Here is a 27,979-nt window from a genome sequence, read left to right as displayed (position 1 = left end):
CTTCATATAGCAGGTGATGTTTATTTCTTCCTTTAGGTGTTAACTGTTGGCAGAATTTGTGCTAATCGTACCAGAATTTACCATAAACTGAAACATTTTAAATTCACGCTGTACCAGGAATGTTGCTCCATTGCAAAGACAGAAGAGGTTGAAGATGAACAGGTTAAAGAAACAGTGGAGAGAATTTTCAATCAGTCAAAAGAAAGTGGCTGGATTAAGGAGGTAAGGTGAATATAGAAGAATCATTTCATTCAGTAGGTTCTGGAGCCTAATTTTGATCAGCAAAAGGATACAAATTATGAGAAGAGAAGACAGTAAAATTTAAAAGAGAACCTCTCTTTCTCTCCCTGTCTTTGTATTTTCTCTTCTTCCACCCATTCCTCTCATGCTTATCATTGTCCTACCCTGAATAGGTGCCCTGATGTTCTAAGCATTCACTCAGCTCATCAGATAAATTTAAATCAGCAATTATACTGTCCTTTAATGAAGGACCTCTGTCCTTTCAGTTTTATGTATGTGGTTTTCCTTACATATATACTAAGTCCCCTTATTTTCTTTGACAAAGTATAGGACTCACTTCTGCTTGTCTGCTTCCTATCTTTAGAACAGTTCTTGTGACCTGAGAGAGAAGAAGCACCTGGTGCCAATCTGAGGAAAGGATCTCGGCTGCCAGTTCTAATACCACCCACATCCTCTTCTTGAGGACATGGGACTGAGCAGTGAGCAGGGTAACTGAAGATCAAGGGGAATGCAGAGGTTTCAGGCCACGGCACTGATTTTGATTCCCCCATATCCTGTTGATCACTAAATGTGATATCAGGGATAAAGTGGGGGTTTTGAAGAGTGCACTGGATTCCCGAAGATCTGCTGGCAGCTCATAAGCTCTGGTCTGCTCACAGAGCTTTTAGAATTGTTATGGTGCATGGAAAGAATGCTAAAATGATTGCAATCTTCCAAAACAAGTCTAGTTACATGACTGTATAAGAGAGAACAGATAAGAGATTTTCAGGCAACTCAGATCAACAGTATATTTAATCTTTAAAAAAAAAAAGGCTGACTTGAGATCCATTGCCTGCATTATTTGTATCATAGAGAAATTTGTAAAAGAAAAAAATGAAAAGAGAGCTTAGAGAATAAACTTACAAACAAAGGGAAAGAAAATGAGAACAACAAAACAGGAACTTCTTAGGACATTACAAGTTCCACAGAGGTCTCCTGGGCTGGTGAATGACATCAAGATTGGTTTCCCTTTTGACAATTATCCGCCCACCACAAACCACCACCCAATGATCTCCTTGCCTGCCCCCCACATCTTGACCCTTAAGTCATCTTGCTCTCATTTTTCTCTCTTCAGCTCTTTATCTTTTACTTTGCTTCCACTTCTCTTACTCCCAATTCTTTCCTCCTTATCCTTCTCTGTGCTTTTTCATTTGCCTTGGGGAAGAGCCATCACTTACCCAGTAAGTCCCAACTTCATTTTCCTTAATGACATTAAATTCTAAAGTGCTTTTATTGATGCATTTCAATGTTGCCAACCCTCTACTGGAGTTGAAAGACCTATTGGAACACTGCATTTTTAAAAAAAATTACGTACTAGGTGTAGCAAAATCACTGTGCATTACATATATTATATAAGAATTTTGTATATAGGGAAGAACATTAAACTTCTTTCAGAAAAAAGTAAAACCATTTCCAAATCACATACCTTAGAGAAAGCTTAACAAGGTCTATGACAACAGAAGGGACCTGGAATAAAAAAATATTCTTAAGAAAGCCAAGTATCACATTATGCTTAAAGAATAACACTTAGCATTGGGCATTGAAGGTATTTCAAGATGGTGCATGTTTAGGACAATGTGCACATTTTTTTTTCACATAAAATACCAAAGAACTTCATTTTCTTTTTGAGATCCTTCCTACTTAAAAAAAATTGTAGACTTTCTCAAAAGATTTCCTAGAAACCAAAGAAGTTTATTAGCCAGTATAAACCCATATGCAGCTTTTTGTGCTGTGATTAAATTTCAGGATTTATCAAGTACCCTGACATTTCTCAGCATCACTCTGCCTCCCCATCAGTGTGTGTGTGTGTGTGTGTCTTTGAGTATTAGCACTGCATGTGTTCTTGTGATGCATGACTTCTTGGCCACAGTTATTCTAACCCTTTCGAATGCCTGGGCTCAGTGCTATTATACTTGAGTGGCCACATCCATGGCTCTTTCTGCTCTTAGCTCTCAATTATTATGTGAACCCCTTCTTTTACCTACACAAACTATCTGTTCCTGTCTTTCCTTCCCCAACTTGTGTTTCACACCTTGCTTTTTTCCTTACCTGACTCTTCTTCCTCCGAGCATTTTCCTTCCATTATCTCGGGATATCTCAGCATTTCTTCCCAAAGACCTGCCAACTAGACTAACTTCATTCTTCTTATTCTTCCTCCTAACAGTTGAACTAGGAGATCTATTTTTAACTAATGATATTAAAAGGGTAGGAGCAATTCAAGTGAAAGAAAAGAACAAATGATAAGAAAATTATAATACAAAATTATAATAAAATGAAAATATATAATAAACATAATAGTAATATATGTCTCGTTCTAAATTAAAGCTGAAGAGCAGAGTATCATATGCACTGGCAAATTCTAACAAATGTTTTTTCTTTAAGAAGAGAGTGCCTATGATGATGGGGTTTCCAGGGAAGTTGAAGACAGGATTGTTGGGATGGGGTGGTGAACACATAACACCAGGAAGTGAATAAAGTATGTCCATAGAAGTATCAAGTTTCAGTTCCTATCACCACCAGCGTCAGAGTTATCAGGATCCTCACTCACTTTACTGGGAGTACAACCAGAGCTCATAAGTAGAGTTAAGAAACCATTAGGTCAGTTCATCTCCTCAGCTGAAGGAAGCACTCTGAACTCTGTCAACCTTGAAATCTCCAAATCATCCCAATTCCTCTCTTCTCTTGTCCTGCCCTGGTCTTTACTCTCCACCTTCATTGCTGTCACTCAAATTTAGGCCCTCATTACCTAAATTATTACAGTAGACTCGTAACTAGTTGCCAAAGCATTCTAGACTAGATGTTTCACCTTTTCTTTCCCCAAAAAATACACCTCAGATAGTGTCAATTTCCTGCCGTAACACCTTTGGCAGCTTTCCATAGCCTGTCACATTATTGCTAAACTCTGTAACCTAGCATTTCATACTACCTCTTTGGTTCAGTCTTATCTCTCTCAATTCCCCTACAAAACCTCAGATTGTAGTCAAATCCCGTACTTTCTTGTCTTGTCACTGTTGTATGGACTTTTGTCTCCTAGAGAAAACTCTCCACTAAATCGTTGCCTACCAAATCTTTTTCCCCAGGACAGTTTAAATGCCACTCTTTCCTGGTCACCTCAGCTAACCATAACGTCTCTTCTGAACCCGCATAACAGTGTCTATACTTCTTTCTGCCGCTTGTTATTTGTTGTCATTGGTGAACTCTGTTCTCCTTAGGGGCAGGGAAAGCAATTTTTTTAATACCTAAACAGTCATTAGCAGAGTATTTGATACATGTTATGTGTTCAGCAAATTTTTGTTGAATAAGTTATTAAAGTTGTTATATTTCTACTATAAATATAATAGAAAACTTATCATTTATAAGAAAGTTATGAAATTAATAAGAATGTTCATTTTGATCTCTTTCCAATGCTTTATATGAATTAGAAATGCTTATTTGAAATTGAGTCCCTGTTCATAATAAAAAGATTTTTGTTCACAATTACCATGAGATTAACTTGTTCCTATTTGTGTCTGTAGATTGACACAGACAATCTAGTTTATCTTCACGGCTTTGAGTAAAATAACTAGCTTTTTTATTGTATACACAGAAATACGGTCAACTTCAAGAATATCTCAGTTTTGCGGATTACTTTCAAGATGAGAAGTTTGACTGAATTGTAACACATTTCCTTCAGAGAAGATTTTATAAATTCCTGTAAATGTGAAGATCATGAGTCTTGTTTCTCTGTATCATGTGACATTTATATATTTTATGTATAGGTTCATGGCAAAATATCTTGTGTAAAACATATGTTCATCTTAATTTCCACGAAATGGCGCTCTACAGCCTAATAAAACTTTTATCCACTGTACATAGAAAACATAAGCTTAATCATTGTTAAGTGTATTTTAAAGTTATATAACAATGCCTTTATAACATACGACTATCAAGTAAATGAGCTGTTCATGTACTGTCAGTTTAATAGAAAAACACTGTATTCAAAAAATGTATTTAGACTAACATCTATACATATTTATTGCTGAATTCCTGCCCAGATCTGTTTATTACCCTTTTGCAGTATTAAATGATCTTCACTAATATATTTTTTACTACTATCATTATCTAAATCAGTGGGCCATGAAAGAAACCTCAGTGTCTCATTCAATTCAGTTTCCTTGCCTCAGAATCAGACTGTAATTTACCCATTTCAAGTAGAGGAGTGCTTTTTCTCCTCTTCCAGAGTTTCCCTTATAAATAGATTTCAGGCCTCCAGAGTCTTCCAACCCTCACATTCAGGAATAATTTCATGATATGTATTTTCATGCTTCATAATGTTCTTTCTTTTTCCTATCCAATTTTGTCTACAGGTTAATGATTTAAGATGTATTTTGTTTATTTTTATCCATTACTTTTCCCACATAAGTATTTATGTTAGGATCAGAAGATCTCAGAGAGACAAATTCAGCCAAAAATAGTTTAAAAGCATATTTTGGCATCTGCATTGCTTTGCACATCTAAATTTTCCCTTAATATAAATATAATAAAGTAAATAATAAAGTAAAATGGTTTCAGAGTGAACAAATGGACCATGTCTATTCTGTATCTTTAATTCTTAAAAGTGGTATTCTCATAGGATCCAGTTCCCTGTGGAATTTTATTTATTTATTTTTTACATCTTTATTGGAGTATAATTGCTTTACAATGGTGTGTTAGTTTCTGTTGTATAACAAAGTGAATCAGCTCTACATATACATATATCCCCATATCTCCTCCCTCTTGCGTCCCCTGTGGAATTTTAGATACTTGTTTCTTACTTCAAGTGTTGGTTGAACCTAGCTTCATCTGTTATGTGGTTCATGGAATGGACTTCCTTACAAACTGCATACATTAAAAATTGCATTTTATTAAGTCCTTACATAGAGATTACTTAATATTTTCTGCAATTAATTTTCCAAAATTATCCCTATTATGATTGTAAACAAAACAGGGAGAAAGAGCTTACAAAGTTGTGAGAACACTGATGCTGATGTTTCATGTGAGGAGTGCATACCTTTTTAAAAGTGTGAAATAGAAATTTCAGTCACATATCTCTATTATTCTTATTTTTCTGTCATATGGAAATAATCCTTAACTATATGAAGCCACAGTTGAAAGTTGAAGTGAGTGTCCAAAAAGATGCAAGGCAGAGTTTAGAGGAAAAGTGATAGTCAAGTGGGAAGGGTGAAGGATCATGAATGATTTGTTAAAAAAGAAGTCCCAGAAAAGCAAAGGAATGATCTCTAAAGTATCTCTGATGACCCGGGAAGCATCACTTCTTGTGTGTGACACTACAGACAAGCTTGAGCCAGCTGAAGAGTGAGAGTTCCAACTGAAAGTTTAAAAAATTAATTTATCTATTCTTTTAAATAGCATGCATTTAATTTGTAAAAATGAAAGCACTAATGATTTTAGGGACTTATGATGGCAGCTGACCCAGTTCCTAGGTCAGGCATCGTGTTGGCTTGAAGCATTTTTCCTATTAGAACAGCATTCTGACTGTTGATCAGGAAATGCTAATAGGTAGTCTTGCTGATGTCTAAGGTCACTGCAACCAAACAAGCTTCTTCAGTAGGTGTTTGGAGAGTACAAGAGGCTTTTATGTACATGATAACACCAAAAGAATGGCAAAGAGACAGGCTGTCAGGAAATGAGAATTAGCATGGATCACGGGGCCAAAAGCAAGTAGTCTAGAAGAAAATAGAAATGTTGAAAAATTAGAATTAACTTTTGCAGGTATTATGACATACCGTATTATTTTATCATCACCATCATCATTGATACCATTGATTCTATATAACACAAAAAATAGTTTGTAAACTTATAAATCTAACATGTCTATGAACTTTTTAGGTCTGGGCATTTATTACTATAGTGTTAAATGCTTTGTGTTAGGTAGCTATGGATAGTAGAGATGATGAGGAACACAGATGGACAAATAAAAAGGAACTAATGCTTTAAAAAAAATCCATAGAGCTATTACAGAAGCTTTAGGGATATAAGAGAGGGAACAGTTCCATAAAAGGGAAAGACAAGGAAAAAAAGAAATGTTTATTTTATTGGGAGCTGTATGTAATTGACCATATTTTCTCACTTGTCTGCTCTCATACTCAGATGAGTAGTTCTATTCACTACTCATTTCTTGGAGGTATTATAGGACTTGCTTAGACTCCAGCATGTTGATTGAGGTGTAATTACAGCCCTTGAGCTATTTGGGGTATAGTCTGGTTTCCCTGTAACTCTTTTCACACTTGATACTGAGGCAGCAAGTCCAGTGGTTAAGAGAATATAGATTTGAAATCAGCCTTGAGTTTGAGTCCTGATGTGTTACTTCCTAGTTAGCTTAAATAGTTTAATTTCAATAAGCCTCAGTTTCCTCATTTATAAATGGGGTTAATAATACCTCTCCCTCAGGATAGCTGGTGGATTAAAGGAGATATAAGTGAAGTGCTGTGCCTGAAACAGTGACTGTAAATAAACAGCAACTGATGTGAATGGAAATGAGGATGTGGATGATAATGATGTCAGCTTGAAATTAAATGGTTGTAAAGGGTAAATTTGTACAAAAGACAACGTAAAGGAGTGTCCTACAACACTAGAATACAGTATGAAAATGTATTAAATTGTTGTTTGACAAGTTTTTAAGGTGTGTCCTTGCTTAGAATTCAAAGTTTACGTCATTTAGGAATAGCGGATTTGACCAAAAACTCTGTTATTAATCAAAACCCGTGTTACTGCAGGACTGTAGAGTGAACAGTAAATTTTAATTTAGATATTGAATTTTTTCTCTTTTATTAAGTATGATTGCTGAATATAAAGTACCGATAGTAATAGAAAGAAGATAATGTCTAATGAATACACCTTTTAAAAATCAAATATAAAATGATCAAAACTCCTTCACTTTTTAATGACACCTCATGAGAGAGTTCTGTGTACAAATTTGCATACCTAACAAAGATATATTTCTGCCTTTCTCCATGAGTGGTGAGGAAATTGGAAGGGACAGACAGAAGTATTTTCCAACGAGAAGTAAAAAAGTTATATTCCATCAGAATGCACTTGTCCCAAATTCCAAACTAGCATTCCGGGATTTGGGAAAATAAAATGAACTAATGTAGGCCAGCCTATCGAGAACTAAATTGTAGATAAATCCAGCCTTAAAATGTTTGCATTGATCTTACCCATTCACTTCTATCCACAGCTCAGTTTGAAGCAGGACCGTGTTACTGAGATGCCAGAGTTGGTTTAAATTAACAAAGCCCCAGGCTTCCCTGGTGGCGCAGTGGTTGAGAGTCCGCCTGCCAATGCAGGACACACGGGTTCGTGCCCCGGTCCGGGAAGATCCCACATGCCGCGGAGCAGCTGCGCCCGTGAGCCATGGCCGCTGAACCTGCGCGTCCGGAGCCTGTGCTCCGCAACGGGAGAGGCCCCAACAGTGAAAGGCCCACATAGCGCAAAAATAAATAAATAAAATAAATAAATAAATTAATTAATTAACAAAGCCCCATTGCTTGAGACCTCAAATCCAAATGACTTCCAAGTTAGGATACACAGAATATTTACTGACCTGACTATACCAATCTTGTGCTCACCTTAATTTATTCTCCATAATTGATAATAATAAGCAGAATCCAATATACATTTTGCGGTCTTAAATGTAGGATTATCTGAAGATGAGGGGACAACAGTCTGTGTCGGAGATCTATTTGGTTTGTGTTAGTAAACTTCTTGAAACTCGACTGCTACATAATGATTTTCCTCATTGTATATGTAAATCAGACAGCTATGGAGACCCCAGATCTTGCATTAGGTTTGTCATAGGCAATCTTGTATTTTCAAAGCACTATTTTTTTTTTTTCCTTTCTGGAACTGGTATTGGTAATTTCATCATGGTAAACTATTTTAGTTATTCTTACTGATTTGCTTGTGATCACCCAGATTGACTTATCCAGAGACGTACAAAGCAGCCGGGCAGGTAGATAGACACCCTCCTGTCCTTTAGGAGCTAATGATGTGATTTCTTCTCCTCTCCCTCCTCCCCTCTCCCGCAACGCGCACACACCCTACGTCTCCCTGTGACACTCTTGAACATCTCCTCCGTGCTCACCCAGCTCTCGCTAGGGTGCTCTGGGGTGCCATGGACAACATACTGAAAAATGAAAATGACATCCTCAGGGGGCGCGTAACGGAGGTCTGGAAGGGAAAATACATCCCCTGGCCGGGAATTTCTTCAACATTTCGAGCTGGTGAAGTAGTCGACTAGAGGTTGGGGAATTTCCCCAGCCTTCTCCCCCGCCCCGGAGCCGAGGCGGAGGCCGAGCTGCGCGCGCCGCCGCCGAGATGCGCAGGCTTTGGGATTCACCTCTTCAGCCGCTGGGAGGCCCTCTGCGTTCCCCTTTCCCCGGCGCCGGCCGCCTTGCTCGCCTGTGCAGTGGCACCCGCCTTCCACCAGGGAGCCTCGGGCGAGCGCTCCCCCCGCCCTCCGCCCCCCCCCGCCCCCCCGCAGTTCGCTGGCTCTCTCTTTCTCCCTCTGTCTCACTCTCTCTCTTTCTCTCCCTCTCCTATCGGAGCACAATGAAAGCCTGTGTATCGCCGTGACTCCGGGCAGCGGAGCCAGTGTCAGCCCAAGCGGCGAACAACAGACGGGAAAGAGAAAGGAAAAGACCAGCTACTTTCTTTTCCATCTCTAAAGCGGAGCAATCCAAGAGATAGAACCACATTGCTTATTGCGAGTCCAGACCCTCAGATCCACTGGCCGGGGATGGAATGTACAAAAGTGGACAGAAAAGTGGCTGGACATGACTCGGTGCAATTTGCTGGAAGTTTGTAAGTTTGACCATCGTTTGTAAATTACTCTCGGAGGAGTTTGTCTCTCTTGATAACTGTATTAGAATCGAGCCGGGGGTGAGGACTAGGAACGTAAGCGGGAAAGAAAAAAATGTGTTGAAGGATCTCTCTCAGTGGCTAGTGACTTCAGACTGCTTTCATTTAAGGCTGGGAAACCTTAGAGGGAATGAGGATTTTACTGGTGATTGGATTAGCTGAAGAAAAAAGCATGGTCCAAAAGTCCAGTTACTGGCATTAACAATTGAAAAGCTGCCTCCCGTTCTTTGGGGAGAGGATCACATCCTGCAGTCCCCCAAAGGGGAGAAAACACCGGAGCAAAGGGAAAGGGAGGAAAAAAAATTAAAAGCCAAAAGACAGTATCTCTTGATTTTTGTACGTTTTGAACATTGACTTCAAAAAGCTTCTGAAACAGCACTTTTTTTTTTTTTAACCTGAGGAAAAGTAAAGGCCGTGGGTTACAGAGACCATGGCAGAAATGGGTTTCTCTGCAGAAACATCCCCATAAAGAATCTTCCAAAACAACTAGGTGAGGGGGAGTCCAGCTCTGTATTAATACCTCTCACAATTCCCTTTGCTGTCTGTTCCTGTCTCTCACTTGACAATCCCTGAATTCTTGCTCTTACCCCCAGATCGTGTGTTTACAAAGTACCTAGTGGCTCTTGTCAGCTTGGTGGGGAGAAAAAAACCCCACTAACTCTGTCCAACTTCTCCAGAGCTGTCAAATGCAATTAGAGTTAAGTTGATTAGGGTTTGTTTCCAACTTACCCTCTGCGATTGGTTTCTATTCTTTCTCCTCACCCTCTTTTACTCACTCCCCTCCCCCATACCTTCTCCACTACTCCCCCCAACCTCTGAAGACCTCTATTCATGTGGCCCTGAACACTGAGCGCACATTGTCAACAGCAGATTTGCCTGCACTAACCAGCCATAGCCTCCTTCCACCTCACCATCCCAGAGGCAGCAATCATTGTGTCCAGTAAGATGGGGGACACAGCGCCCCCGCAGGCCCCCACAGGAGGGTTAGGGGGGGCCCCTGGGGCGGGGCTCCTTGGAGGGGGCTCAGTCACCCCGAGAGTGCACAGTGCCATCGTGGAGCGCCTTCGGGCACGGATCGCCGTCTGCCGCCAGCACCACCTGAGCTGTGAAGGACGCTACGAACGGGGTAGGGCCGAGAGCTCAGACCGGGAAAGAGAGAGCACCTTGCAGCTCCTGAGCCTCGTACAGCACGGCCAGGGGGCGAGGAAGGCTGGCAAACACACCAAGGCCACTGCCACTGCTGCCACTACTACAGCCCCTCCCCCGCCACCTGCTGCCCCTCCTACAGCCTCCCAAGCGGCAGCGACAGCGGCCCCACCGCCCCCACCAGACTATCACCATCACCACCAGCAGCACCTGCTGAGCAGTAGCAATAATGGTGGCAGCGGTGGGATCGACGGGGAGCAGCAGCCACCGGCTTCAACCCCGGCGGACCAGAGGAACTCGGCCCTGATTGCGGTAAGGCACCTGGTTTTCTCCTGATTCTGGCTGTGGTCGTGTGGACTTTGGCGAGGGTAGAGCTGGCCTCGGCCTGATGTAGAGTGGACGGCAGTGCAAAGGGCCAAGATGCCACCTGACTACCTCAAAGGCTATTGGGTGTCTTGTTTGTGAGGTGTTACTAAACCCTTACTCGTCAAGTTCTGCTGGTGTTCATTCATGGGTTTTCCTCCACCTGTAGAGTATTCCTTAAGTGGTAAGAAACTTGAGTTTTCCAGAGTTTGCTCTGGGGTCCAGAGCTTGCAGAAGAATTGGCTACGAGCAGCAAGATCTGAGCCATTGAGGAAGGTCTTGTCTCAGGAAGCCTCCTGCTTTGGCGAGCCAGCACTGATTAGGCCCAGCAAGCCATGCTTAGCCTGAAAGCATTTGTTTAGCAGTCCAGATGACCTTGAGCCAAGCCTTTTCCTTCTTGTCCTATTTCCACTTCCCTCTTTGAAGTGGCCCCTTCTCCTTGGGTCAGGAGAACATAAGTGGTCATCTCTAGCAGAGCAAGTTCCCTGAGCGTTCCCTCACTCAAAAACAAAAACTTGGGGAAATAGCCCAGAGACTGGTGAGGGAGTGTTTTTACAAGGCCTGCTCCCTGATTTCTTACAGACTCCCCCACTGTCCCCATCTAGCTTCTTGCCACAGGCACTACAGTCAGATAGTGCCCACTTACAGCCTTCAGTAAAATGGGCAGGCGCAAAGGGGCTGTTTCCATGCTGTCATCCTAGAAAGTGCCTTGTCTTCAGCCATTCCTGGTGACAAGACATCCAACCTGAAAGTTGTGATTAGGTTTCTGGCTGGAAGTTCTTCCTCAGAGGTATAGACACACCTCATCCCAGAGGGGGTAGCCCTTGACTCATTGGTTCTTGGTGCTAGTCCTGGTTAGGTGACTGCCTGCCTTGTGCTGGCTTTCCCCCCAAAGCTGCTGGGCCCATAGCCTCAGGGTAGAAGGTGGAGCCCTGCCCTGCAGCCCTGCAGCCCTGCAGCCCTGCAAACTTCCTCCATTTCTGAGTTCTGTGGGGATTCGGAAGTCCTGTGTCCGCTCACAGCACAGCTCCAGTTTGCCCAAGCCAGCCCTAATGAAAGTCAGCAACAGGAAATGGCCATGCAAGCTGAAACGTCCTCAAAAAGCCCAAAGGAGAGGAAGGCACTGGGTTGAACTCCTTCTCCGAGAGAACTTGAGAAGGAGCTCTAGGGAGAGGACATCCTCCAGCTAGGCCCCTAGGATGCTTCTCTGTGGGTCCTCCTTATCCCTGGCCTGGGTCTGTGATGGTTGAAGTTTCCAGAAAGTCTGGGGGCTGTATTGGTGCTGTTCTATTCCACCACACATTTTGCTTGAGATGCCTAGAACTGCAACTTCCTGGCGCCAACTCCAGACGAAAGATAACTGCTAACAGTTAAACTGCCCAATGTTTGTTGTTTTATCCTTGGATACAATTAGCCTGTGGGGTTATATTAGTGCTTCAAGGCCTAATTTCCTTTCCCTTCCACCTGCTCTATCCCCACCTCTCCCTGGAATTCCCTAGGACAGTAATGAGAGTTTGTTTTGTGAAAGAGACATGTTGAGGTAAAGGGGGGGCGGGGCGGGTAAAGAATCACTCAAATGGAGAGAAGAATGAGGTTTGTATGTGAGTGTGTGTGTCACTGGCATCTGCAGCCAAAAGCATCTAAATGCCCTGATTGTCCCCAGTAAATTTATAATCTGTCTGCAAGTCTCCCAATAATACCGCCTTGTGTGCTTCACAGTCTCTTGGTAAGTGTTTCGGGGGGGTGATACAGGGAACCAGGCGCCCAGCCCTTCTCAGTGGAGAAGACAGATCTCTGTCCTGGGTGCCAAGATGGGATGTGGCCTTCACATCCCAGCCACTGCAAGGAAGGTGTCTGCTTATGGGCTCGTTCTTTTGGTTTTTGCTTTTCTCCCACTTTGAAGGAAGATGAGGCTGCCTCTTTCTCTTGGGGGCTTGGGGATGCGAATTGAAACCAACGTCAGTGGTTATTGTAACTTTACGACGATAGCAATATCCATGCCGGGAGGAAGTGAGAGCACCATGTCTGGCCTTTCCCAACTGGAGGCTTAACTGCTGCGAAAGGCAAAGGCGGTTGCTCCTTCACTCCTGTTCTAAAAGGGAGCCTGCTTGCTCTCCCCTAACTACCAGCCATCTCCTAAAACATCCCCTTAGAGGAGCTCGCTCCCCGAGTGCCGAGAAGATTGATGAGAGGTGCACTGTGAGTTAGGAGTAAAAAGTCCAGTTTATTTCTGATGGTGACTTTTCACTGCAAACCTGCGCCATTGCAAGGGTTGATCCACCAGCCCCCCTTTTGGTTATTGGAAATTCCCTTCTCCATTCTAGCTTCTAAATTTGGCGCTTTGTTACTCAGCATGGTACTCAGAGAGGGTGATGCAAGTACTGTATTAACCTGATAACATTGTGTCTGAAGGGAGGCCTGGGCATTTGGGAGTGATTCACTAAGCCTGTTAAATCTGCAGGTCTCACTTCGCTCAGGATCCTCTTATTTTCAGAAACACCATCCATTTAAAGGGGCCTTTGCGCAGAATGGGTGTCAGAATTCTTTCTTAATACTGTGTCCATAACTAGATTTGTTTCTGTCTGGGTGTGTTGAAGGTATCCCTTGAATACTTAATTCGTATGCCCTAAGTGGCCATAAATGTCCTTTGGAGAAAAGGAGAGAATATTGATCATCTAAAATCGAATATGCACGGTGTCCTCAGATGAAAGCCCTGTGTCCTGCATACCTGCTAGTACAATGCCTTGTATATAGTCAGTAATATTTGAATGAGGGTGGAAAGAGAACTTCTGTTCTGTGGGATAGTGTTGTCTTTGAGGGGTGTGATACTACAAGAAGTATATAATGTCTGAGATTTTCAATAGCCTGAGTTTCAAGAACAATGCAAGACACAAACCTCCAAGCTGGTTCTAAGTCTGTCCACATTGAGAGCCTAATTCTGCAGCCCTTACTCAGCCAGTTTCTTCATTTAACTCAAGTGCAAGTTCAGGGGAAGCCCCATTACTGCAGAGATTGCAGGAACAGGGCCTTGAAAGAGGGCCTGGATTGTAAGGGTTTAAGCAGATCTGCATTTCTGACCACTTGGAGCAGGCTTTAGGCACTAAATCATTTTCTGGTGAAGTATGTTTGAATCTTTGAATGAACTGTGAAACTGAATAATTGCTGGTCCATGGAACAGAAAGGTTTAGAGCTTCTGTGGTGCATTATTAATCTTTCCCTTTTGCCTGAGACAAGCTCTTTTTCTGTTGCTTAGACTGTGTTGCTAGGCTGGATAGATAAGTGGTTCTAAGTCATCTTTGGCTTCACAGATTATCTTTTCTCTAATGTAGTGTGGAGGAAAGAAAACAGATCAGACAAGGAGACTGCATCCTCGGGGTCTGTGCCTGCCTGATCACTAACAAGCTGGGTGACCCAGGACAAGTTACTTAGCAGTCATGTGTAAAACAGGACAATAATGCTGCCCTAGCTCGTTGAGAAAGCCAATGAATGTGTGTTTCTGAATAGGCTTTGGAAAAAAACTAAGCACTGCAGAAATGCAAGGCATTATTACTAGTATTACTAATAATAAACTACTAGACAACAAATCATAATACCAGTTTTTCCAGGGATTAAAAGTGTACTTAAGCTTTCAGTTGTCTGTTTTAAATGGTGAAATAGCTTTTATTGTAAATAGAGGGGTTGGTATTTCAAATTCAGTGCTGTCAATATAAGACTGAGCTATCAGAGTACTTAACTGTTCCCGAAGGTCCCCGGAAATCCTAGTGAAAATGTGCAACGGCGTGAAAGTGTTTAGGGTCTTTTACAGGCCCCTGCACAGACCTGAGCAGCTTTGGAAAGGTGTGTCCCCCGGCTTGTGTCAGGAATATTAGAAAAGTAGTTTGCACAAATGACATGGGAAAGTTAACTATTTTGTCAACAATCGTCTAAAATGTTAATTGTTAGCTTAGGAAAGTCAAACAAGTTAAATCATTGCCAGAGTCCCCTGGTTATTTTTAACTGATAATAATCAAGTTTCCAATTGACAGTTCAAAATTTGAGGGCTGTAGGGTGGGCGTGGGGCTGAAAACAGAAACAATTCATTTGCCAGAGCTGGGTGTCTGCAGCTGTCCATGTGGTAAATATCCTCCGTGGGACAGTGATAGGAGTGTTTACATTGTTTATATGTGCAGCCATCATTTCCTTAAAAACTGACCTATTTTTGTTCTGTTTTCCAGAACAAAGTAATAAAGGGGGAGTTCTTATCTATCCAGAACCTTCCTACTACTTCTTTCCAGTAAATATAATTGTAAGATCTCACAAAGGCAAAAGAGTTCAAGTGGAGAGAGAAGTTGGTACACTCCTTTATCAAAAATGGGTAGAAAGCTTGTTTTGACAGCCAAGTAATGTTATTATGTCACCCAAGATGTCTTGCTTGTTTAGGTCAATGTTTATCTATAGAAGGCATCTGCTTTCTTTGAAATAATGTCTTTGCTAGGTGATGCTTATGAAATTTTTCTCAACCTTAAAGTTTAGTGCAGTATGGCTCCCCTCTGCCAGTAAACCTTTTGTTAAGTACCAAGACAAACATGGGTGTCCAAATGTTCTTAGGCATAACAAATATGACTGAAAGAGTGGCCTTGATTAGCTGTTTTTTTTTATTGTTGCAGTGTGTGTTTGTTTTTAGCACTGCTACTTAATCTCAAAAAGCTTAGAAGGAAATTTGAAAAAAATCATCCAGTTCTGCTATGCATGGCAGCTAAACCATTCCGAGTGGCTTCTACTACTTCCTTGTACTTTAATCCAGCCCCTTTTATATGATCATAGGCAGGATCATGTTTAAAGAAAACAATTCTAAATTCTTTCTTCTGCATTTTCATGATAATTTCCCTTATACTTTAACAGGCTCTGTGGGAGAATAGAGAAATACAGCTAAAGACCTAGTCCCTTCTTACTTACAGGCTAGTCGTCAATCAAGACCACATGGACACAGTAAAAGTACTTAACTAGGTAGAATGGACCAAAACTGATATAGAAAATCAGAGCGAGAGAAGAATAAATATTTCTTGAGCCCTAGAATGTCAAGACACTTTTATTGTATATTTTATGTAATACTTAAAAAAAGAGAGAGAGAGAGAGAGAGATGAATAAGCAATATCTGGCTATTTCACAGATAAGGATACTGAGGCTTAGAGATTTAGTAAATGGAAGAATTTCATGCATAGATTTTCGAGTCTGACCTGTGTTTGATCCCTCCCTCACACCTACCAGCTGTATGAGCTTGGGGAAATAATTTTCTTTTTAGGCATCAGTATCTTCATCTGTAAAGTAAAGCTAATACTCTTTAGTGTAACAGTCAGCGTAGTGCCTGACACATAGCGGGTACTCAAAATGTGAGTGCTGTTAGTAGTTGGTAGGAGAGAAAGTCAAACCCAGGCCAGGCAGCACTTTATGGAGAATGTGGGTCCCCAGCAGGCCTGGGAGGAGCAAGAGAGAAGGTGGAATGAGGAGTGGGGCTGCTGGGTGCCAATGTGGGTGAACCTTGGGTGTTTGGGGACAGAGAGTGGAGCCTGGCTGACACTGGTCTCGTGTGAGCAGTGAGGGGAACACGTGAGGCCGATCCACCTCCTGGAGGGTCCGGAGCTCTGGCAAGAGTGTATCAGAAGCCCTGGGAAATGGTCGAGCGAGGAAGGCTCAGAGGAGTCAGCGTCTGTGAAGCAATAATAATCCTTCATATACTTGAAGACAAGTATTACATTTCCCCTCCAGCAGCCTCTTCTCGTTGCGCACTGCCTAAGTGTTCTGTATTACCTATCTTCAAGTCCCTTGAGCTGCTTAATGCCTTGCTATTTACACACTTCTCCCATTCACTGTGAGTTATATACAGCGTGACATGGCCTTTGGCATTGAAAGGAGATGGTTTTAAAAGCACAGTCGCTAGACGCAGAAGAGAAACTAAAAGAAGCAGAACCAACTACACCTCTCGTCTTGGGCTGGCTAGGCCTTCCAGTGCAAATAAGAATCTCCCCCATGGGTAAAAGTGGGTTCTCTTGATGTTAAACTGATCTTCCCAACAAATGAGTTTAGTAACTTGGAAAAGGTCTTTTCATTAAAACAAACAAAAAAAAATCACGAGCAGAAATTTATGAGAAGCTGTGAGCCCAGATAGTCTTTGAGACTTACTTGCTTTCTTCCTTGCTTTTTAATTACAGGTGGGTTGCAGATCTTTACTCGCCCTAAGGTCAGTCAGATACCGGTTTCCCCTATTTGGTCCATGTTCACAGGGCACAGGGAAGGCTCCTATGGAGTAGATGGCTGAGGGAAAAAGTCAACAACTCCTTCCCTCCCTGATTCGAGGCAGGATGCTGGGATACTGACCATAGCTGGAGTGGCTCTCCATCTTCGGCTCCTAGCTCTGACCCTTTCCTATACATATCTAAGGGACAGGTGTGAAAGAATGAAAGCTGTTCTTTTTCCTTGGAGAAGGGATGAAGAGACAGGTTTATATATTATCCGCAAGGCTTGAAGAAGACTAGAGAGTCGGGCCCTACCACAAGCAAATTGCCAAAGGAATGGATAAGAAACGGGCAAATAGCAGTATTTGACATGAACTGTGGTCTCTGTGGGTCTTAATGGTTTTAGCAAAAGTTCTGAAATTTCGTATCAAGATTGTGGACATGGGTGCTTTTTCGAGTCGGGGGAAATTATCCATGAAGTCAATAAAGAATCATTGGCAGCTATTCTATGCCAGGAGAATGAATGTATCCATGATGAGTGATTTGATATATAGCCTCTGTCTTCTTGGAATTTACAGTCTGAAAGGGGTGGGGGTGTGGTTGGAAACAGAAGTGTTAAAGGCAGCTTGAGGTGGCAAGACATCGTAGCGCTTAAGAACCTGGGGTTAGGGTGAGACTGCCTGGTTTCAAATCACAGCTCTACAGCTTACTAGCTGTGTCTTCTTGGTTCATTTAATTAAACTCTCCAGCCTCAGTTTTCTCACCTGTAAAATGGAATGATAGTGATATAACTAACTACTTCCTGACACCTAGAAGAGGCTCAATACATTTTAGATGTTGTTATTGTTAATGTGAGAAGTGACATAGTCGAGTCAGATTCGTGGTTTTTCCAGCTCAGGATTCTATCCCCAAAAGGATGTCAGGGATATTTTATGCAAGGGATGGCTTTTCTCTTTATATTTATTTAAAATGGTTAGTGAAGTATACCATATTACCCAGTATATCCATACTATCCCTAAATAGTTTACTATGGAGATGCCGTCTGGGATGGGTTTACATTTCTATGAAATGGGTTGAATAGTATCCTTCTTCAGAACAGGATCAATTAATATCTCTTCTATTCCTGGGATTCTAGGACTCCTAATTTAGAACTTGACTAGAGTGAGTGTTTATTTGACTCCTTACTTCTTCTTAAATAAAGGCTGGGTTTCCATTTAGTTGCCCAGGGAGTGTGTTGTGTGGACTGTGTGGGTAAATGAGAAATTTAGACTGTCTATTGAGAATTTGGAATGATTAGAATGGAATAGTCCAAATTTACCAATTTAACTGAATTATTAATTCATACTGACGAATAATTCTTAAGTGAATCTGGTCACAGAGTCGCAAAGAGTTAGCAGTTCCCTGCTGTGGAGATTTAAATGTATGCTTTTGAAAGCCAGGTCCCTTGCTCAAGTTGCCAGGGAATCAGTTCTCTCACTGCAACCGCACACAAACAGGCGGCACGAATTTGCCCTCTTCCCAACCCCGACCTGGAGCATGTTGAAAATTTCAAGCCTTGATGTGGGTCTTAGCTTGGAATCTCTTCTTTGCTCAGTACCTCCTCAAGTGTGACTTTCCATAAGAAACACGAGGAAAATGCTGCCAAGGCTTCAAAGCAAGTTTCTGTGAGGATAATTCTTAATCAAAAGCACAGTGTTTCTATGAAGAAGTGACAGGATTAGAATGAGCATAATCTTGTTCTTGGTGGATGATATTTGGATAAGGACGGATTTCTTGGTTCTAACTCAGAGCAAAGAATGTAGTCAAAACTTTTTTGGTAGTTTCTTTATTCCCCATCATTTAAACTTACATTCCCCTCCTCCTCTTAAAGGATAATATTCTGAGGAAATGTAGAATCAAACTCATGTTGGGTTTGTTTTGTTTTATATTGTTTTTAACAGTGTTCTTGCTTCCGGAGTCACGGCTGGTTCCTATGTTAATATAGAATCATTAACATCGTCGTTTTAAAAGTTCTCTTTTGTCAGAAATGTGGTTCAGTTTTCCAGCACACTAATAACTCTCACTCACATGAAGCCCAACACCTTGAATTCCTCACTGTACAACGGGCTTCTTTTCAGGTAGTTCTGAAGGATTTGAACAGAAAGTTAATTACATGTCTTTTTCTTTTTTTTTTTTTCCCAGAAAATTTACTTAAGGCCAAAGTTTCCTTCAACTGCTAATAACTTACCAGGGGTTTGTTGGATACACAGTATAATCTCTTAGAGTCATGGTAACCAGGGTGCAAAGAAGTGGCTTAATTGAATACAATGTGTACTGTACTGTGTCTTTGGAATGACGATTGCCACACTTTGGTGTACACTGCTCATTTCTGGAGGTCTCTGGAGTCTAAATTATGTAAAAATAAAAACATTCTCTGGCTGAGCAGCTGAGAAACTAATTTTTCTTTGTTGTTCACCTAAGTAGGCCCGTACTTGCTAAACCGGCAAAGGCTTGCACATCTGATTGCCACACTACACCATGTAATTTCAGACAGCAAAACCTGTGAGCTGGCGGTATTATCCCATTTGGTTGTTTCACAGAGGTGTTGAAAAAGAGCAAAGTACAGACATAAGGGTAAACAGGAAAGAGCAGTGGTCCTTCTGACAGAAGCACGGGGCAGAGGCGATAGATCAGGAAAGTTTGCACCCAAGTCCTGTAGCCATTGCACCAACCAGAGCTTCCTTTTCTCGCTTAGATTCTTTGCATGTGCATCTCTTTGCAGGCTCATTCCCCCGGAGAGAGATTCTGAGCTGTCTTTGTGCTAAATTAAACATTAGTTTTCTCCTTGGGAACCTGATCTTCCAAAGACTAGGCAACAGTATCTTTCCGAGAGAGCTCTCAGCTCCCTCAGGAAGAGGCTAGCTCAGGAGCTTTCTCACCTCCACTGTCTGCTTCACTGGTGTGAGTGTGTGTTGCATGTGAGTGTTTTGTCTACTTGGGTCTAGAAGCCCTTAGAGCAAGGACTTGTACTCTTATTTTTGGTATAATGAAGGAGGACCCATGCTGTCTTAGAATGTATTAAATGGAAATGATCAGAACAACACCCAGATCATGGAAGATTTCAACCACCCATAGGAAGGAGTTTTCTTTGCTCACTGCCCCCCAAATTCCAAACACACAGCAATGAAAGAGGGAGTATGTGGCAAAATAGAAGCCATCTCATTTCTAACTTTCTCATCTCCGTCCTGCCCATCCCCTAAGAGGGCTAGTTCATATTGTTCTAAAAATAGGCACTATTCTATCAATTTATACAGTCTCATGAGCCCTTAGAGAGAAAACAGATCAAACCTGTTTCTCATAGGTGAAAAAATTAAACCCCATTTAAAAGCAAACACTCCAAGTTCCCATAGCAGTAGAGGTAGAACTAGAACCCAAGTTTTCTGACATCTATTCCAGGTTATAAAAAGTAGTCCTTTTAAATAAATCTATAAAAAGAACAGTTAAGGACAATGTAGGATTTATATTAGTTTTGATAGTAGAAGGAGCATGGAGTTTAGAGCCTATGGCAAGCTGTTTTATTTTTTTTAAATTTAATTTAATTTTTTTTTAAACATCTTTTTTGGAGTAAGTTTTTTTTTCTTTTTCTTCTTTTTTTTTTTTTTTTTTTTTGCGGTACGCGGGCCTCTCACTGTTGTGGCCTCTCCCGTTGCGGAGCACAGGCTCCGGACACGCCGGCTCAGCGGCCATGGCTCACGGGCCCAGCCGCTCTGCGGCATGTGGGATCTTCCCGGACTGGGGCACGAACCCGTGTCCCCTGCATCGGCAGGTGGACTCTCAGCCACTGCGGCACCAGGGAAGCCTAGAGTAAGTTGTTTTTTAAATGATCACAATGATTCCTTCCATCCCACATGCCCCTTTGTAATGTGACTTTACCACTCCTCCCACTGAAAAGTGGATGCTATTTCTCCCCAGTGAACCTTGAGTAGCCTTGCGACTTGTTTTAATCAAAAGTGTATGACAGAAATGGTGTTGTGCTATTTCTGAGGATGGGCTTTAAGAAACTCTCTTAGACGTAAAATTTGTTAAGGGTAAGTCTTAAGTGTTCTCCCATAAACAAACAAACAAGTAAGTAAGTAAATAAAAAATAAAGAGGACAGGAGAAAACTTTGGGAAGTGATGGATATGTTTTTGGCCTTGATGGTGGTGATCGTTTTTTGGGTGTATACTTATCCCCAAACTCATTAAGTTGTATACATTAAATACGTACAGCTCTTTATATGTCAATCATACCTCAGTAAAATGGTTAAATAAAAAAGCCCTCTTGGGACACTGAGACCACAATATAATGAAGCTGGTCTAACCAACTGGAGGATGAATGTCCACATACTGAGAACCAAGGTACCCCTGCCTCTAACCAGCACCAACTGCCAACACGAGAGCGAGGCCATCTTGGACCAGCCAATCCTCCAACTCACTGGAGCCAGATGAGTGAGTGAGTTCAGGTGGAATCAGCAGAGGAACTGCCAAGCCGACCTAGAGAATCATGGGAAATAGTGCATAATTTTAACTTAGCAGAGGTTGACTGAATCAGAGCCAGAAAACCTTAGCGTAGAAGACAGTTCCACCTCTTTAGGTGTGTTACCTCAGGACTGGTTACCTAACATCTTTGAAGACTCATTTTCTGCTTTTCGTGATGGTAGAAACTATCTTAAAATGTTGTGAGGATTATATGAGATAATACATAAAAGAACCTAGCGTGTTGTCTGGCACATGGTGGAGCTTAACAAACATTAGTTTCCTTGCTTCGTCCTTTGTCTCTTCTCGCTGTGTTATAATTCAACCCCCCGCCCCCCCCACCACCACCTTTATCATCTCACTTTCACTTCATGGGCATCAGTGTTCTCATAGGCTTCCCCAGCTCACTGTTCCTCTGAACAATTTATTTTTTCCCTCCCGCATGATGGCCTGGTGCTGTCATTCCTCCTAACTACCAAATTTCCAGCATTCTTGTTATGCTCCAGGGAACACGTCTGCCTTCGGTAGTCTACCCTTAAAATAGAAAAGGGTTAACCTCATAAAGATGTCACTCCCCTTGTACTGTTATGCTGCCCTTGGGAGAGTCAAACAGCATAGCAAATATATATGGGCAATGTAATTGCCTTCGATCTTCTAGGTCACAGAAGACTTTGCTAGCGAGTACGGCATCCGAGGGAAAGTAAGCATATTCTGTCTTGAAGAGCAGACTTTCTAACATCTATCCCTGTTATTGTTTTTGTGTTTGTGTTTTTTGGTAGCAGATTACTCTAAGTGCTTCATTTTTTCCATTTTACACTGCACAATAAATGAATAAACAAATAAAGAGGAAGTGATATAGTGATACTATATTATACTTCTAATACTTATTAGTGATAATAAGAGAGTACTGGCCTGGGAACTGGATGTCGAAGGTCCCAGTGCTCCCACTGATACCAACTAGTGACAACTTAGTCAAATTCTTTTACCTCCCTGGTGCTTACTTTCCTTCTTGGAAAAACAATGAGGGGCACTAGGTGAGTGGTTTGGCCCACCTCTGAGGCCCCTTTTGGGTTGATACACTTTGAATAAGTTCCCTGATATTTTGCTTCTGTCTTTCAGCCTTCAATCTCGACTTAAATATATCTGCTAAGAAGAATGGAAAGGAGATGTGACAAGAGTGAGAATGTTTTATTTTGTTTTTTAGAGGAAGTGCTAGTGAGGAGGGTCTGAAGTAATCTTGGAAACAAGGTCTAGCCAGCTGGGGCAGAGGGTGAGGGCACAGCCATGTTAATTGCTTAGCACCCTTCCTAGAAGTAATGAGCAAATCACTCCATATCTAACCCTATTTGATGGTGTTTAGGGTTCCAGTATGAGAAAAACAGTTGTAGGACTAGAGTTTGATTCATTAAAGTGACTTTGGGGGAAGCACTGATTTTTTTTTCCCCAGATCTCCCAACTACACTTGCAACATTTTTATGGGTAAAGAAGTTTTCCAATCCAGTCCCCCAGTGAAATAATTACATGAAATATAAAATATAAACCAAAAAGAAAAATATTCTTGTAGAGCCTTCCTTCCTCAGGAATTGACTAGTCTTTTAGCTGTATACATCGGTCTCTCCATCTGTTTGTCTCTTTTTCATATACATATAACAATTGGAAAGTGCAGATTAATGGATGGGGTTTTATATGTGCCACCACTTCATTTTTTAAACGTGCTTCCACTTTAAAAGGGAACTACAAAAGAGAGTCACTGAGAAATTGGACTGGAGGAGGGGAATTCAATCCACTACCTCTTTCCCCCCCACCCCCTTATCACTGAAACCCTAAACAGAGAGTGTAATCACCTATTTCCCAAGGGCAGCCCTAAGCCCTTAAAGCTCAGATCTGTTTAAGGATTTAATAGAACTGGAAAAAAGAAATGCACAGGATCTGCTCCAAATCAACAAAAGAAAATTTACCCAACCAAATATTCAGTCTAGAGAATTTCTTTGATAGCACAATCCCTTCCTTCCCTATCTCTTGATTTAGTTAGAGCACAGATCTTCAAATTGCATCTTTACGACTCCTAGAATCTTGTGGGTCTGTGGATCACATCTTAGGCTCCAGGCCAGCCCAGTACATTTTCTTTCACAAAGCAAGATAACTAGCGGGAAGCCAAAAGGGGCATTTGGTTGTGGTTGTCATTTATTTTGTTTCAAAGGGTAGACACACTCAGTTCCACTGTTAGATTAGAGCCAGAGAGATGGTGACATTTTCCCTAGTAACTTCTAAACTCTTTAGCTTTTCTTCTAAGATTTTTTTGATTTTTAGATGAAAATGCTTGATATCATGTTTTGCAACATGGCTTTTCTTTTTAAAAATACTATGATAAAGGAAGTTGTGTTGCCTTTCTTTTCCAATAGAATGGGTCTTACTTTTGCTTAGAAAATGTGCCCCAAATTCCCATTACATATGCACACATGCACTTACACACACCCTTTGTTTACCATGGTTATTTTTAGTATATATAGTAAAGTATTATTAGTAAATAGAGACACAAGTTGATTATATGGGTGACTTTACAGAGAAAATAGAAGGGAGGAAGTGTGTTAAAGAGTATGGGAAAGATCCGTTTTAAAGGCAGTTGCTCCAGAAGACAAGAGTACGCCAGATTGCAGAAAGTAGGAAAGAGAACATTGTATCCCAGTGGTTAAGTGTGGAGTGACAGGAGACCTCCATTCTGGTCCAAGCTTAACTGCTAACTAACAGGGTGACCTTGGGACCAGTCAGTCCTCCTTTGTTTCTTAGTGTCTCCATCTGCAACCCAAAATGTTTGGATTCCTCAGCACTTTGCTTGGCTGGATTATTCTTGACACACAGGATTTGGCTCATATATCACCTCCTTTGACAGACCTCCCTGTCTGCTCTAACTAATGTAGACATGCATGATTGATCTCTTCTCTTTTTCTCTCTCGTCTTCCCCTATCACTTTACCCCTTTACAGAGGTTTTGTTGTCTTCATAAGTTTTACCACTATCTGAGTTTATGTTGATTCCTTATTTATTTGTGCATTTCCTATCTTTCCCCACTGGGATGTAAGCTCCATGAGACCAGGGACCTTGTCAGTCTTGTGCACCACATGTACCCCAGCCCCGAGAAGTTCCTGGAACGTTTTGGATCCACAGTAAATATTTGTTGAGTGAATGACTAGATCAATGGCTTTTAAGCTAGAGATATCTTATGAGTCCTTCAGGGATGAAAGTAGGAAAGAGAGATGCAGGAACATGTAATGGGCCTCCAAGGTCTCCACCTCCTGTTTAAGTATGGGTGTATTATGTATATATGTGTATGTATTATGTATATAATGTGTATATTATGTATGTATGTATACATAATTATATATATCATATAATATATGCACATATATTTGTGATACAGACATGTGATTATAAACTTAGCAAGAGATATATAAAGCATATATAAACACTAGTTTTTTTAAAAATTTATTTATTTATTTATGTATTTATTTATGGCTGTGTTGGGTTTTCGTTTCTGTGCGAGGGCTTTCTCCAGTTGCGGCGAGCGGGGGCCTCTCTTCATCGCGGTGCGCGGGCCTCTCACTGCCGCGGCCCCTCCCGTTGCGGAGCACAGGCTCCAGACGCGCAGGCTCAGCAGTTGTGGCTCACGGGCTCAGCTGCTCCGCGGCATGTGGGATCTTCCCAGACCAGGGCTCGAACCCGTGTCACCTGCATTGGCAGGCAGACTCCCAACCACTGCGCCACCAGGGAAGCCCCAACACTAGTTTTTAATTACACTAAGGCGTATGTGCATATGTATATTATATATAATATATATAAAGGTATATCTATAAATATACATATGGAATATAGATATATGCCTTAGTGTGATTGAAAACATGGTTCCAGTGCTACAATTATTTGAAAGATACAGGGGCATGATAATCTTTTAAGATTGTTCCCAGATTGAAATTCTAAAGCCCAGTATCTCATAAGTAGAAAATATTGGTGCAAGGAAAAGGATGATAAGATAGAAGTTACACATGTCGAGTGCCTACTGTATGCTGGGTCTTGTGTCAGGCCCTTGGACCACACAGGAGAGACAAAGCTCCTGTTGGATGGAGTTTATATTTTAATGGGGAGGGACGTAGGGACAGAGATAAACAAACAAATAAAGGAATGAGATCAATTTAACTAGTGATACAGTAATGCATAGCTCTCTGTTCCTTAAGGTGGCTGATTGATTTGGGTTGATTAAAAGGAGGCAAACACTCTGGGAAGTGGAAAGTGATAACCCTAAGCAAACAGTTACCCTCAGAGCTCGAAGATGGGCTCCTTTGCCAGTGCCTGCTGTGAGCCTGGACAGCTGCCTGCATAGTGGTCCTCCCGGTCCAGGCCGTGTGCTGCTTTGGCCAGTCTGTGTAAGATGCTGGTTCTGATGCTTCTTAAGAGGCGGGTGGCCATATCAGTACCTTCTTTTCCTTGGAGCTACTGTGATCATTTTGTTAGAAGTCACTGAGGTTTGAGAACTAAGGAGAAATGGCTGAAATGCTCCTTTTGAGGAAAAGAAGACTATGACCTGTCTTTAGATGCAGATACAGGAAAGAGATGGTCAGGAAATTTGCAGCAGGACCATAACGGGGTGGAGGCTCTCAGGAGGCAGGCAGAAGCGGTAACTGGCGTTTGCAATAGTCATCGTAATGTCATCCTACATGTACACAGCCCTTGTAGTCCTCACAGAAACCCTGTGCTGTAAATAAGGTGACTGTAGCTTTTTTAGTCTAATTAGGAGAAACAAAGTTGGAGCAGCTGAGAAATGCTAATAATATCTTACTTTTGAATAGCAAATTTGCAGTTTATCGAATGTGTATACACAAGTTATCTCCATTTGTTCTCTGGGGTATTATTCTACCCATTTTAGAGACTGCTAAGAGACTTGAACTGGCCTGTACTAACCCTGCTAGTGAGCAGAGCCGTCCTGACCCCTGGGCTCTGCAAGGCTCACAGCTGGCAGAGTGGAGTAGCTGGGCCCCAAATGCACCACTGAATTTGCATCTAAGATGAGGACATTGACTGCCTTGAGCTCCCAGAAGCACACCCACACATATTTTGAAGCAATGACTCGCCTAGAAAGAATGACAATCATGAATGGAATGAGGATGTCAGACACCCAAGGCACATCAAATCTAGAATAAGGGAGGCTGGAAAATGAGTCTTTTTTTTTTTTCTTTTTTTTAATTCATTAATTTGTAGGAATACAAGTCTAGGTGAGAAAACTTTTTTAATTTATGAAAGCCTACACTTTGCTACCTTTATTTCTTATGAGTCTAGTCAGTCAACCCGCAGGTCTGGGGAGAGAGGGCTCCAAGGTTGTTATGAAGAGAAACTTGAATCAAAGAAGCAGATTCATCTCTAAAACCAAGATTTGGTCTAAGTTTTTCTCCTTGCTGTTGCTTATTTTGGATGCAGATCTTAGATGGAGCTTAAGGGAGAGACCTGCAGCTCTTTGCTGAACAGTGAGTATTAATACACTCAGATCCAGGTTGAATGTATATTTTAAGTTGGTGGGTGTTTTCTCACTACCTGGAGAAAATATAGAAGTTCATAATTGTTAGGATTTTTGCTTCAAGGTGGAGAAATGCCTTATTTATCTTTGTATTTCCACTATTACAATAATGTCAGATATCTTGTAAGCAAGCATTTGGTAAATGTGTGTTAAACTAAACTGTGGAGAGCATGCATTTTTTAAAGGACCCAACCTTTTATATTTCTGTGACTAAATGTACCACGTACCAACTGTGAAACATTGATCTTTAAGGTATTCGTTTGGTTCAACTTTTTTTTTTTTTTTTTTTGCGGTACACGGGCCTCTCACTGTGGTGGCCTCTCCCGTTGAGGAGCACAGGCTCCGGACGCGCAGGCTCAGTGGCCATGGCTCACGGGCCCAGCCGCTCCACGGCATGTGGGATCTTCCCAGACCGGGGCACGAACCCGTGTCCCCTGTATCGGCAGGCGGACTCTTAACCACTGCGCCACCAGGGAAGCCCCCGGCTCAACATTTTTTAATCACGTTTATTAAGTGTTTAACATATCAGGCACTCTTCTAAGTGTTTTTTTGAGTATTAACCCATGTTTCCTCATAATCACATGATGAAATAGGTAGGTATGATCTTATTTCCACTAGACAGATGAGGAGGTTGAGGCATGAAATAAAGGGATAGGCCAGGACACTCATTCATGCACGTGGAGTCGGGGTTTGAACAGAGTGGATTATGCTACTGCCATGTCATGGTTTCCAACTGCATCTAGGAGAAGGTGATTATACAGGCAATGTCAGCCTCTAGCTCACACATGATTCAGGCCTGAGTTTGGAGGCCATGAGCAACAAGACATTTGAATGTGAGTAACAATTAGAACTAACTCTTTGTGTAAAATGCAGATCGAATTCTGAATGAACGCCTACAGGCCACAGATTATTCTTTGAGACAGTTCAGTTGCCATTCTCCTGTTTTTTAAGAGTAGAAAGTGCTTGAACATGTAGGATCTGTGAGTGACAAATATGTTTCAATTTGCATGCTGGGGAGGTTGGTA

The 27,979-nt window shown here is 41.7% G+C and overlaps 2 protein-coding genes across 7 annotated transcripts in view; both read left to right on the top strand.

The window, feature by feature from the left end:
- CCDC82 (coiled-coil domain containing 82) overlaps nt 1-4,840 on the top strand; it is a 29,376-nt gene extending 24,536 nt beyond the window's left edge. For 5 of the 6 annotated variants that reach the window (XM_081240321.1, XM_081240322.1, XM_081240325.1 and 2 more), the window contains 2 exons: nt 37-222; nt 3,866-4,840. In XM_081240321.1, the coding sequence (XP_081096447.1) occupies nt 37-222; nt 3,866-3,931 (252 nt within the window). In that variant the 3' untranslated portion in view covers nt 3,932-4,840. Of the gene's footprint in view, nt 1-36; nt 223-604; nt 1,476-3,865 lie in introns of those variants that run through there. The other variant, XM_081240326.1, reaches the window with a different exon arrangement.
- Nucleotides 4,841-8,392: 3,552 nt separating this feature from the next.
- MAML2 (mastermind like transcriptional coactivator 2) overlaps nt 8,393-27,979 on the top strand; it is a 366,311-nt gene continuing 346,724 nt past the window's right edge. The window contains exon 1 of the mRNA XM_081241478.1: nt 8,393-10,635. Coding sequence (XP_081097604.1) covers nt 10,123-10,635 — 513 coding nt within the window. The 5' untranslated portion in view covers nt 8,393-10,122. The remainder of the gene's footprint in view (nt 10,636-27,979) is intronic.

Source organism: Mesoplodon bidens (genome assembly GCF_964165515.1).
Source record: "Mesoplodon bidens genome assembly, chromosome: 7".
NCBI classification, from domain to species: domain Eukaryota; kingdom Metazoa; phylum Chordata; class Mammalia; order Artiodactyla; family Ziphiidae; genus Mesoplodon; species Mesoplodon bidens.
The sequence above is the reverse complement of the archived record's forward strand: the minus strand, read 5'-3'. Positions and strand labels throughout refer to the sequence as shown.